Source organism: Falco peregrinus, chromosome 6 (genome assembly GCF_023634155.1).
Source record: "Falco peregrinus isolate bFalPer1 chromosome 6, bFalPer1.pri, whole genome shotgun sequence".
Taxonomy (NCBI): Eukaryota; Metazoa; Chordata; class Aves; order Falconiformes; family Falconidae; genus Falco; species Falco peregrinus.
The window spans coordinates 23,033,713-23,046,243 of NC_073726.1; the positions used below are offsets into that span (position 1 = coordinate 23,033,713).

The 12,531-nt window shown below is 46.7% G+C and overlaps 1 protein-coding gene across 1 annotated transcript in view; it reads right to left on the reverse strand.

The window, feature by feature from the left end:
• LOC101923239 (collagen alpha-1(VII) chain-like) overlaps positions 1-12,531 on the reverse strand; it is a 116,318-nt gene that overhangs the window by 46,381 nt on the left and 57,406 nt on the right. The window contains exons 44-56 of the mRNA XM_055807686.1: positions 11,708-11,743; positions 10,509-10,589; positions 9,553-9,588; positions 8,588-8,632; positions 8,240-8,311; positions 7,526-7,561; positions 7,368-7,403; positions 5,770-5,811; positions 4,071-4,124; positions 2,643-2,681; positions 2,439-2,474; positions 1,476-1,610; positions 702-821 (exon numbers count right to left, since the gene is read on the reverse strand). Coding sequence (XP_055663661.1) covers positions 702-821; positions 1,476-1,610; positions 2,439-2,474; positions 2,643-2,681; positions 4,071-4,124; positions 5,770-5,811; positions 7,368-7,403; positions 7,526-7,561; positions 8,240-8,311; positions 8,588-8,632; positions 9,553-9,588; positions 10,509-10,589; positions 11,708-11,743 — 768 coding nt within the window. The remainder of the gene's footprint in view (positions 1-701; positions 822-1,475; positions 1,611-2,438; positions 2,475-2,642; positions 2,682-4,070; positions 4,125-5,769; positions 5,812-7,367; positions 7,404-7,525; positions 7,562-8,239; positions 8,312-8,587; positions 8,633-9,552; positions 9,589-10,508; positions 10,590-11,707; positions 11,744-12,531) is intronic.

A 12,531-nucleotide genomic window follows, 5' to 3' on the forward strand; every position in this document is an offset into this window, starting at 1 on the left:
GAAAAGCCCCACTGCAGCTGCAGGCACTGTTTCCTGGACTCTCTTATCAGGACTGTCTAGTACACACAAACTAACTCCTCCAGCAGCTCAGAGGTGACCTGGATACAATCCTCTGATTTCGTTCCTGGAGGTGTGCTGTACCACACTGGAACTCGGGTCCAGCATGGAGATTCAGCCTCAACATTGCTAATAAACTCCTAATTCCCATAAACACAAGCTATCCGTTACTTGCAATTGCAAAGGATGCAGGTGCCTAGATAAACTCTAGCAATTAGCCTGGTAGACCAAGCAGATGAGGGCTGTGGAGTCATGGGAAGGATTCCTCTCTTGGGAAACCTGAACCCAACCTGACAGCAGGATTGGATCCATCCCTGCTGGGGCAGGAGGGACACACCTAGATTACAGCCTTCAAGTGAGAAGTTGCAGGGCAAGTTCAACAGATAACAGCATGGGGATGGCTTGAAACCAGCCCAAAATGTGGTGGTTTTTTTGCTCAGAAGACAAGAAGGAGTTGTGGTTGTGTGGAAAGGAAGGGAGGATAAGTATCACCAGGAGGCATCACTGGAGCATGGACTGGAGCTCACAGGCAGCCAGTACATATCTGATGTGCAATCTTTTAATATTATTGCAGCAGCAGACCAGGTGGACAGGAACACAGATCTACACAACTATACTTAATCTGCTCTGCTCCTTATTTTCACCTTGGGAAGTCCTCCAGACACCGGCACCCTAAACTGAGCCTCCATCTCCAGGCTCTGTGCTTCTTCTGTCACCTTGGTGCTGGCCAGGGCATTGTGAGAAGTATCAAACACCAGTGAATCCTGCAACATCAAAAAGAGTGGGTTGGTGTGGCAATGACACACCTGAGCTCCCAGGACCCACACATGTGATGAGTTGGATCCTGATGGGTTATTTCTGCCCACTGTCCCACCCTTTCAGCATGCTCTGTCCCACCTGGTGGCCTTTTCTGAACCAGGATGGAGCAAGTAGTCAGTAATTCCCTGATGGTCACCTCCAAACCTTCCCTCTAAGCTAGTTCTACCTCCCTGGGATCCCTCTTGCTTTTGAGGCCACCTCTATGATCACTTCTCATGCTTGCAGCTGCTTTCATCCCCTTGCATACACACCACTCCAACAACTCCCAGTCCTCAAAGGACACAAGGAGGGGGATGGCTTTGGAGGATGGCTTCTAGCTACCTCCATCAACAACATGGGTTGACCAATTCCTTTATTTCCACTGAAAAAAAAAAAAAAAAGAGTGCTTTGTAATCCCATCAGTTCAACCTGAAGATCCAAGATCCTGGTGTGAGCCATGAGCCTGTTCCAGCTTAACTCTTTCTTAGCGTGGCTGCAAGTCACCATAACCTGCCTGATGACAGAGGTGACCTTGAAGCCTTCAATGATTTGTTTCTGTTTCTCCTTCATTTCCTTCAAAGTCTGTCTGCCCCCTGAGGTTGACAGATGACAATACTCACATCATGCTTGGTAGTATGGAGAGCTGCCTGCTTTCTCCTGGAGGTCTTGTTTGTCCTGGAGCCACCCAGCTGCTGCACCAGCCCATCCAGCCCATCCCGCAGGAGTGCATTGGAGAGGTCCTTCAGCAGTGCCAACTGCAACCAGTGGATACCATTAAGGCAGTAGCCCAGTGCCACACCACAGTGCAAGTGCAGCCACCACAAAATGACTGATGCATTTCCAGTAGCACCTGGTGAAGCAATGTGCCCCAACAGCCAGCAGCTGGTTTAAATACAGGTGACTACAGTTTGGACATCTAGGAGCCAATTGATGGTGCTTACATGGTGGCTCTCCCCATCCTAAATAAAACTCCTACATTTGACCATCTGCCTTGGTCACATCTCCAGAGCTTACAGAAAGGAGCTAGAAGTAACAAGCACAACTGTAAGTACCTGCATGGTAGATACTAAAAGCTGAGCCTTATCACACTTCCTGAGCTTGATGGCAACCATGAGAGTGGAGAGGGAGGCCACCAGGCTAGCACTGCTATATTGCACAGTGATGATTCACTACCATTTGTGTTATAAGCTAAGGAAAACTCCCCAACTAGACTTTTTTGCTAAACATGACAAGCAGTATGGCCAGAGCACCCATGGGGCTGTGTGGGTGTCCTATTGCTGGCAGTGCTGAAGTACAAGCGAATCCAGGCAGTAGCACCAAGCTCTGAACAGGTATTTGCCAAGTTTCAGTGTCACATGGGCCTCAAATCCACCATCCAACCCATAACATAGTAGCAGAAAAGCCATCCAAGAAGCATTTAAATATCTATGGTAAGCTGTAAAAGGAAAAGTAATAACCCTGCACTCTTGTGAGTGCCAGTGCTGAACCTGGGGGAGCACACATCGCCTCCAGAAGGCCAGAGGGAACAGATGGAAAGACTTAATTACAATCATTGCCATGAGGAAGGTCAAAGCGTTACCTACATTGATACCATTTGCTTCAAAAAGCCTCTCCAGATCCTGAAAGAGGAAAGAAGGGTCAGAACTTCTCTCTCCTCCAGCTGGCCCTGCAGGTTGTTGATAGCTAAGCCTGGGGACACACACTGGGTCCCCTCTGCCATCCCAACCTCAGACAGAGGGAGGTGTTTCCAACATTAATATGCTCTATAATTTTTTCATTTCATTTACCTTCATTTCTACTCCTTTGCCTGGTGGACCGGGTTCTCCCTTCAAATGAACAAGAGCAATGCATTAATTATTATCCCAATGAGCAGCAAGAAGAGGAAGTCTGAGGAGGAGCAAGAGTCATGTAATCTGGCCCTTTGTTCCCAGCCCATGCTGTGACCCCAGACAAATCCCCATCAGCTCAGAGAGGGGGTTTGAATCCCACCCTGCTCAATGGTCCCTTGGTCCCCCTTGAATCCCACCCTTCACTCCTCCATTGGACACAGCTGCTGGCTGCATTTCTTAGGACAGGCTTGGACCAAGAGCCAGACATGAACATCATCAAAGTGAGGTTTGGACCAGAGCCTTGCACCATCCTTTTCTCCATTTCTTGGCCATGCGCACCATCCTCTTCTCCATTTCTTGGCCATGTGCAATGTTTAAAAAAGTGAAGGTTTTTGAGGCCCCTCAATGTCACTGCTGCTGTCCCTGCTGTGTCAGCTGTGCAGAGGTAGTAGGCAGCAAGTGGATGGCCAAGGTGCCCCCACAGTTGATGGTCCCTTCTGAAGGTGGTCACCGTGCTGGTGGCCCTCCCTACCGCCATGTGCGATCTGGGTCAAATACCTGCAGTGGGTTGGACTCCCAACAGCAAGTTGCATAAACAGGCTGTCCACCTCTCCTTGCTGGGCCAGTGCCACAGATGAAACTACAGATGAGCGGCAATAGCTTGGGAGGTCCAGTGCTGGGGTGAAGAACATCTGCTGAGGTGGGGGCTGACCTGCCTCTCTGATGGGCTTCATTTCACTGAAATCTGGTTTCTTTATTGACAGATTCCGGTGGAATGAAGGGCGCCAGGAAGGCCCTGATGGCACTGCAACTCCATGCCAAGGTGTGCTGGGGTAAAGGAACTGCAATGTGGGGTGCACTGGCTGAACTCAGTATGTCTGAGGCACAGCCCACGCATGTCACCTGCATAAGTCCTTGCCTTTGCAAAGACTTGGATCTTGGACCAATGAGGAGATCTACCTGTACCCACTGATGCTGCTTTCTGCAGCATTTTCCTCTCCATTAAGTGGAGGAGTTTGTTCTACCTCTAAAGAACTCTAGATGTGTGTGGTATCAGAAGCAATTTCTCCTTCCATCTCTTTCCAGTGTGTTCTTCAACTTGCAGGGGGGAGGAAAGGAAGGAAACATCCCTGAACGTTTTAGAGATTTATCCCATCTGACTCCTCAACAACATCTTCCTACCTAAATGTTGTGTATCTGCTTAACCGAGTTGTAGGATTACAGCATCATTATGACCACAAGATTATGAGCCCATCTCAGAAACTCTGCTTTGAAAACCCAACATTTTAGGGGGTCAGAAGACATCTGAGATGGGTGCTCTTCCCCTCTGGTCAGCCCAACACAATGGCACCCACACAAAAATGCCTCCATGCACTCAGGACATACCTTTGGGCCTGGAGGACCTCTTTCACCTTTCAAGCCGTCCTTCCCGCAATCCCCCTGTAAGCCAGCATTAACATGTTAGTTCTTTGTCCCGCCTAAAATTCACAGTGGAAGTGATGCATCATGTATTGAGGCATTTCTCACCCACTGGCCCATGGTGGCTCCAGAATAACAATGACTTTTCCAATTGGATCAGCCAGGCTTTTCTTGTAGCTATCTCACTGTTTAACATAATTAAATTTGGAGCAACTCTGCTCTTCAGTTGAAACGTGCTGCTTCTGCTTCGGACCTAAAGGCAGACCTGAGAGCTTTCCTGCTTTTCCTTTTGCCCCTGCTACCCAGCCTGGGCTAATAACGGTATTATCTCTCCTTGCAAACCAAACTTTGCCTCTACTTCCCTGCCATCACAGCTTGGCTGATGAAGCAACACCATTTCTTCAGTAAAGTCTGGGACTGCACGTCTTAAGTGGGGCTTGGGGAGGTGACAGAACCACTGTGATATTGCTTGCAGATCTTGTTCTCCCAGTCTGTCATGGGCTTTGCCTATGACTCAGGACTCATGAGCCCTGCAGGTAAATCAGAAAACTGGCAGGGCAAGGCCAGGTCTGCCTGCGAAGGACCCATCTAGATACACAGTCTGCGCCTCTGTGAATGAGCCTTTTCCCCCAGCCCAGCAAAATGTAGTAGAAATTGATGCTGCAGCTGGTCTGCCTCCTCCACATCTGCCTCGTGTCCTTCCCTGTCCCCAGCTGCAAGGTGCACAAAATAAATGGTCAAATAAATGGTCAACTCACAAACCTTGTTAAACTGAAAGAGGGAGAGAAGGCAGTTAAATACTTTTTTCACCTTCCTGGGCTCTTTGATTACTCAAATTACCCCATGACTCCACCTCTGGTTGTGGTCTGGGTTGGATCTTGGTGCTGCATGTGGCACTGTGGCCTGCACTGAACAAAACCTGCATTTATTTGCCATTTGCTTTGCCAAATGGACCACAATAAGAGTGCTGGGAGTGGGTAAGGAGCTGCTTTGATACTGATCACTACTTGGGTATCCCCCAGATAGGATTTAGGCAGGTTGGCATGAAGTCATGAGGGGCTTGGTAATATTTTCAGTGATCTTTTTCACAAGGCTGAAAAAAGGATGGAACAAATCTGTCTCTGCCATATCTTCCCACTGAAATTTCCATCTGTGTAGGATCCATGCTACTGCAATCCGAATGCTGGTACTAAATAAAAGCTCTTCCAAACCTATCCACAGTTAGAGCTATTGCTATGACAAGGATCTTCTGTAACAGCAATAGGCTCGTTGATCTGGACAATGTACTGGACTTATTCCAACGTCCAAGTCATCTCATTCCCTTTCAGCAAAGCAGTCAGTCTCACAGTGAACTTCAGCATCTGAATGGACCCCTCTGATTTCTGGGCTGAAATGATCGCTCTAGTTTGCCCTGCAGAAATTTGAAGGTTTGGAAGGAGAACCAAAGCTCACCGTGCCCTGACATCATCAAATGATGCACTGTATTTGGAGGACCTTTATTGTTGGATGTGGGAACAGCAAGAATTTGCTTAAGGAACTTGAGAGTTTTGGGTTATGTTTGCAGACTTTGACGTATAAGAGTAATAAAGCTACAAAATATACAACATGCGCAAAATAATCACATATTCAGCTTCAACACACATCTTCTCCAGCAAGGAGATCTTACCTTGTCACCTTTCAGGGTGATGGTGTTCTCCAGAGAAGATATCTGCAAAAAATGGAAAAAATGCTCACAAAGTGAAGTATGATGTCTTTGATAGAGCCTCTCACCTCCATGTGCCTTTTATCTCCATTAGCCTTCATCCATGGGCACAGAGCTGGATGCTTTCTCCCAGATCAGCCAGCAACCTGAACCTGCTATGTTTGGCGTTAAACCTACAGGGAGCTGGTGCAGCATCTTTGCTCTCACAGGTAAGAGGTTCAGGGTGGCTCCAGTGAAGTCCCTTTCAAAGGGAACTGGTCACACACTTCCCTGCCACTCAGGACATTGTTTGGGTCCCTCTCTGGCATGGGCATTTAATGGGATATTTGGGTAGCTGGTTGGGTAACTGTGTGAATGAGAACAAACTTTTAGAACCCTATCCTCATAGGCAGCCACCTGGCTGCCTGATGGAGTGAGATGGTTACGTACTAGCAGAGGAAGATCTTGCCATACCCTGGAGCAATAAGGCTCTTGTAGTTTTGAAGGGAACAGGGGGTGCTTGCTATCCCTATGTCCCACTCCCAAACACACCACAGTTCAAGTAGTGCAGAATACACAAGATACAAGTGAACAGGAGCTGCAGTGGATAACAAAAACTGGAAATGGGTCTAGGACCCCCAAAAGGGGTGGTTTCAAACAGCACGTTGGTATTGGAAGCAGAGAGCTGTAAAATATGGAGAGAAATACCACCAGAAGGCACCAACTCCTTGCTCCTGGCTTGTTTGGAGCTCTGAAGTCAACTGAAATAATTGTTTTGTACAGGAATAATACCGCTGAAGGTGGCTGGTAGCATTTTACCCAGTCTGAAGGAGCCTCTTACTCAGATCCTGCCAATGCCTCATCCCTAGGAGTGGAAGATAAAGTTTTGCACAGCTCTCTTGAGAGGCTGTGGCTCCTGGTCCTAGGGCAGAGGTTCAGCTTTGCAGGGTGGTGGTGGCTTTACCTCCACTGAAGCCAACAGGGTGTAAAAATGCCTCCTTGCACATTCATGTACTGAAGCACCTTGATCACCTAAATGACCTTTCAAAATCTCTTCCAGCCTTATTTTTGATAAACCTGGGTTGAGTTGCTCGCTTTTCATCTGACCGAATTTGATGTTAGGCCTTTAATCCAAAGGAAAACTCCATGCAAAGGCACAGGAGAGTTATGAGCATGAGTCATTCCATCTGCCTAAGCACCTTTCCTAGAAGGTATCCAACTCTGTCTTCACTATAGAGGGAGCTCAGAGGCCTTGATTACACAACAGGTGGTGATTAAAGGTATCAGATGGGTTCATAGCTAGCTTTTAGTCTCTTCTGCATCATAGTCTTTTTGCAGCATCAGTAACAAGCCATTTGGGGTGGGATTAATGCCCTTTGGGGTGGGATTAATGCATATATGTATAGAGGAGCTGGCTTCGCTGCTTTGCACCTTTGATAAGGCCAGGAGGGAAATCCACTCTACAGCATGCACTGTTGAAAGCAGTAAGTTTTGGCAATGTGTCCTACATGGATTCACAATAAATCTCAATATATCCCTTCCCTGAATAAACGTGTAAGTCAACAGAAGCAGGTGTTACTTACAATGCTTCCAGGAGTCCCAGGCAGCCCAGGCTCACCCTGTGAAGATACAACACCAGCATAACCCCATTCCCCCCCAAAATAGTGGTGCCATTCAAGATTTTAGCCTCCAAACACACTCTCTCTCATGCAAGGTTATAAGTGGGAATGTGCAAACCTACAGATTCACCCTTGCCTCCCTTCTCTCCAGTGATCCCCTAGGAGGTGGAGAGAGAGGCAGGATGAGAACGAGCTGTGGTAAGGGGAATCAGAAGTCTCCCCTCTTCTTGTCAGCTCAGCATCCAATGGGCTAACAAGCCTATCTTTGAGCAGCTGAGCTAATGAAATCTGGATTTCAACATCTCTCCAGTGGAGGAGTTATCTAATATTTAATAAGATTATTAGCCTCTTCCTCAGCGGGTGGGCTTATTAGGGACTTTCCTCTAGCCAGCTGTTTGGTTTCACAAAGTTTGTAGAAACACCCTGTCTTTGAGACCTCTGACAACGTAGCTGGTCTTAGCCCATGTTTTCCAAAGCTATTAGAGGGGGATCAGACAGACAGAACCTAAGTGTATCATTTCCCTTTCTTCCTCACCAGACTGAGACAGCGAAGCATTTTTTTTCCAGCAGTGTGGGGCTGGGGACATTTTTACACACTCAGAAACCCTCAGTGCACAGTCCTGCTATTTAACTTGTGCTCTAGTTAATTAAACAAGAAGAGAGAAACAGCCCTAATCTTCCCTTTGAAGAGGAGATCCCTCTCCCCATGAGAAAGGGAGGCAGATTTCTATGCCTTGCAGACTGTAAGGCAGAAAAATAATACAGTTCTTTCTTTGATTGGTATTGCACTATCCAAGTCCACCCTCTCTCAACTGCTCCTTTAGGGACTGCCTTACATCCTTTCCAGGCTGCCCTGTATCGCCTTTTATCCCCTGTTCTCCAGGGCGTCCTGGGAGTCCAGGTGGACCCTGCAAGAAAGGATTCAGAGAAGCAATCAGAAATAAATAGAGCATGTCCAGCAGGTCAATAAGGTAAAGCAAACAAGAAAAATGTTGGCCATTCTGTGATTTTTCACGCAAGAAATATTTGCACATGGATATTTCTAAGGGGGTACTCTGGTTAGGATGGAGAAGGAAGTCCTCTCCTCCTGCCCAGACCCGGGGTGCCCGGGCAGCAGCAGAGCAACCTCCCCTGATGCCCCACCACTCACCCAGGCAGAAAATTGTAATAATAGTAATTATTACCCTGATTCCTCTCTCTCCCGGTTCTCCAGGGACACCAGTTTCTCCCTAAAAGAGAGGAGGAGTAGCTTTTAAAAGTTTGCTTCCCTCAGGCTGAACTTTACTGATACTGATTTTACTGCACTTACACCTGGAGGAACCACTTTAAAGGGAGAGAACCAAGATCACCTACCATTGCAGTGGCTCTAATGTGAGTTAGATCTCTGCTTCGGCATTGCTTAATGCTTGGAAAGCCAAGGCAAAGCAGGCTTATGGCCATATGAGATGTCTTAAATTAGGGGTGGTGTTTTACCCCATAAATAAAGTAAGCGGGATAGGAGATGTAGGGTGATAGTATTCATAAATAGGGGTAGAATGAAGTTATTTCCACCAAAGTTCACTGTTATTCATGGCATACTGTTTCCTGCATGTGCTGTAGAACATGAAGAAATATTTCTCAAGGAAAATACAGTTTAGTTCTTTTTTGGCCTTTCTTTTCAAGCCTTCAGATTTGGGAGGTGAAACAACAGCTGAAATAAAGAAAAGCCAAGGGCCAGATGAAGGAAATTCTTCATAGTCTCATCTACAATAAGGACAAGTAAAAAGGAAATAAAACGAGCAGAGGTCAGCTTCAAAACAAATCAAAGGGTGTAATTTTCTAGCTGCTGTTTAACTAACCTGTGCAATGCTTTGCCCAGGGGTGTTGAGGGTCTTTAAAGATTTATGTGGGGTGACTAAATTCATGAAGCAAAGTCTACCAAGACCCATGAGGTACCACCTCTCACACAGGACATCCTGCTTTTGCATTGTTCCCAGGACCTCCAGGGAAGTTGGTCACTCTTGGAGGTGAGATGCTGGGCTGGATAGACCTTCACTCTAACTCAGTGCAGCCCTTCTCCTACACTGTCATACCAGGAGCTCCAGCGGTGAGTTAGCTTGCTGTGTTTGGTAGCCATGTAACTGGAAGGTGTGGGCTCCCCCTTGATTACCTTGGTCCCAGAGGTGCCTTTCTTCCCTGGTTCTCCCTACAACACAATGCAGAAGTGCAAGGTTACATTTCCATCTGTGACCAAGTTTATTACCCTAACTTCCTCCTCAGGTTAACAGCTCTTACTCTGAAATCACCAGTGGCTCTGAAGTCAGGGGTGTCTGGCAGCAGTACCTCAGGACTGTAAACACAGCTGCTGCTTTTTTTTTCTTTTCAAGACTTCCCTTGGTGTTCCTATTCCATCTGATGTTCACGGATCAACTCAGCCCTTTGAACTGAAGAAATATCCTTATTGACTGTGGTTAGGTGAGGCTTTCCAGAAGCCATTTATGATGCTTTTGTGAGGGGCCACCTTGTTTGAAGAAGCCATTTATGATGCTTTTGTGAGGGACCACCTTGTTTGATCGTAAGAGGGAACTATGGTGTCCTAAAGCCAAAAGCAAGCCCGTCCAGGCTGTTGTGGCTGCGCACTGTGCTAGTTCTCTGCACGTCAGACAGACATGACTCGGTGATGAAAAAACATGATGTTGAATAACAAGAAACGTTCCATCCAGGCAGTGCAGCACAAATACCATGGTGCCATGCACTTGTTCCTCCCAGACCGAGGGTAAAGAGACTCAGACCCGAAACATAGCCTAAAGCAGACCCTAATGACAATCTGCGAGGGATCTACCTCCTCACTTGCAATCAAAGAGCAGACAGAGCAAATGAGAAGTTAGATCCCTTGATGAGCAAACCATCATGCCTAATTAGAGGTAGTTCATTGGCTGCTTGTGCTGAGACCTGTCTCTTCCCCAACCAGGCCTGTATAAAATGAATGTTTCTGAGTGGTCTCATCCTGTCACTGGTTCCTACTTGCTATTGCAAGGGCATAACCTGGGGTTGTTAGCTTGGTACTGAGTGGTGTACCAAGGGGTTCGACGTGACCATACGGCTGGATTGTTAGCTTCTACTTACATCTTTACCTCTTAGTCCGGTCTCGCCTGGTTTCCCAGGTAATCCTGGTTCACCTTTCTCTCCCTTAAGACCTATATCCCCCTAAAGAAAACAAGATTGTTGTTACATTCCTCTTCTGCATTTCACAGTTCTCACATTAGACACTGTGGAGCAGGTTCAGACAGCATGCCAGGCTCAGTGGCCATGCAATTGCTTCCACATTCCTGGCTGAAGCTTGGGCTCAGAGCATCTACCCTGTGCCAGGAAGGGTTGTGCTTATAGTATTTGCTTAGTGGGCTGGACTGGGAAGCATCTGTCTCTAACGTAGTGCATTCAGACTCCGCAATCAGCCTTGGCAGACACTGCAGGACAGACTCTTCTGAGGATCTCCACCTCCAGGAAGCTTTGCAGCTCAAATGAAGTGACCTATTAGAACAGACCCAGGAGTTAGGTCTGGTCTTGAGAGTGCGGTGTAGGCACACGGTCAGTTGCCCCTCCATGTTTTAACTTCTATTCCTATGTAAAGTCAGTTGAACTCTCGTGGATGGGTATTTATGCATTGGCTCTAATTGATGTTTGTACAACAGAGACTTTCCTCATCACTCAACCACCTCACCATGCCTTCTCCCAACCCTAAATACCTCTTGCTGTTTTCTTCACTTTGCAACTGCATTAACACATCTTGTTAACACATCCCATCATGGATGCATCTCATTTATCTTTTTTGATATCAAATTTCTCCATGCCCATCAAGCTCATCCAGCCTAAATATTCTCTTCACTGGGCTATGTATCAGGCTGTAATATTTCTCACATTCATATGGTCCTTCAGCCAAGCCTGGGGAGCAACGCTGTTTGAGAAACATACACAGCGAAACATATTCACTGAACAAACATGACATTTGGGATGTTTCTTGACCTCTCTTGACCAGTTTTGAACCATTGCTAGGAGGAATCCTACAAGCCAGGATTTGCAGGATTTTTTTAAGGCCTCACTGAATATGCAAGAGCATCTTTTGTTTTTCTGTAGGGCTCTGCATGTCATATGAAGACTTCAGCAAAGCCGGATTTGTTCAGACCTTTCAGCTTTAGAATGCTCTCTGCATTTTGACACAGCCCTATGGCAAAGATAAAAACCCCACTGACTCAAGTTGCTTTGGGTGACATAGGTATTAGTCATGAGACAATGCTTTACATGTGGCAATCCCTGCACAGACTCACCTTCTGACCTGGTTTGCCAGACAAACCTACATTTCCCTGCAGAAATACAGAACATTAGTCATATGGCAAGAATGATACAGTAGAATAATTTCAGGTGAGGGTCCTCTGTTGTATCTAAAGGGTGTGAACATCAGACTCAGTGCTGCAAAGCTGTTCTTTGATTGCAGGAATTACCAGCTGAAACAGCGTAGTAAAATGCAGAGAAAGGGAAAACAGATGATGTCCCAAGAGGCCCTTCTGTAAGCACACACCATCTAGATGCATCTGTCTTCTCCACTTTGAAACCATTAATGCTTTGATTACTAGCTTTGATGGCAGGGTGGGGACCTGAGGTGTTAGGTTTTGCAGGTTTTTGCTGGTTTAAAATCACAGAATCATGTAGGTTGGAAAAGAGGTTTAAGATCATCAAGTCCAACCATTAGATCATCAAGTTCAACCATTAATGATGTGACTATTAAAGTGAAATTACATTAATGAAATGGACTGTTAATGTCCCTGTAGAAGGGAAAACCAAGGCATTAAGCCAGCCTCTACTAGACATCAGTGAGCTCATGTAGGAGCCACCAGACACTTGAACCTTCTTAGACACAAAAGTCAGGAAGATAAAGGTCAAGTTCACTTTCAGGACACAAAGCCATTGGAAATGAAGCTTCCTCGGCTTTGCTGTTTACAGAATTACCAGTTGACCCTTGACTCTGTGCTTTCTTCCAGACTCATGAGTGATCCTCTGCCTACACTTCAGAGGAGCCCCGCCTTGGCACCTGACTGTGGAAGACAGTGCTAATTACCCCATCACACAAGACCACCACGGGATCGCCAACCAC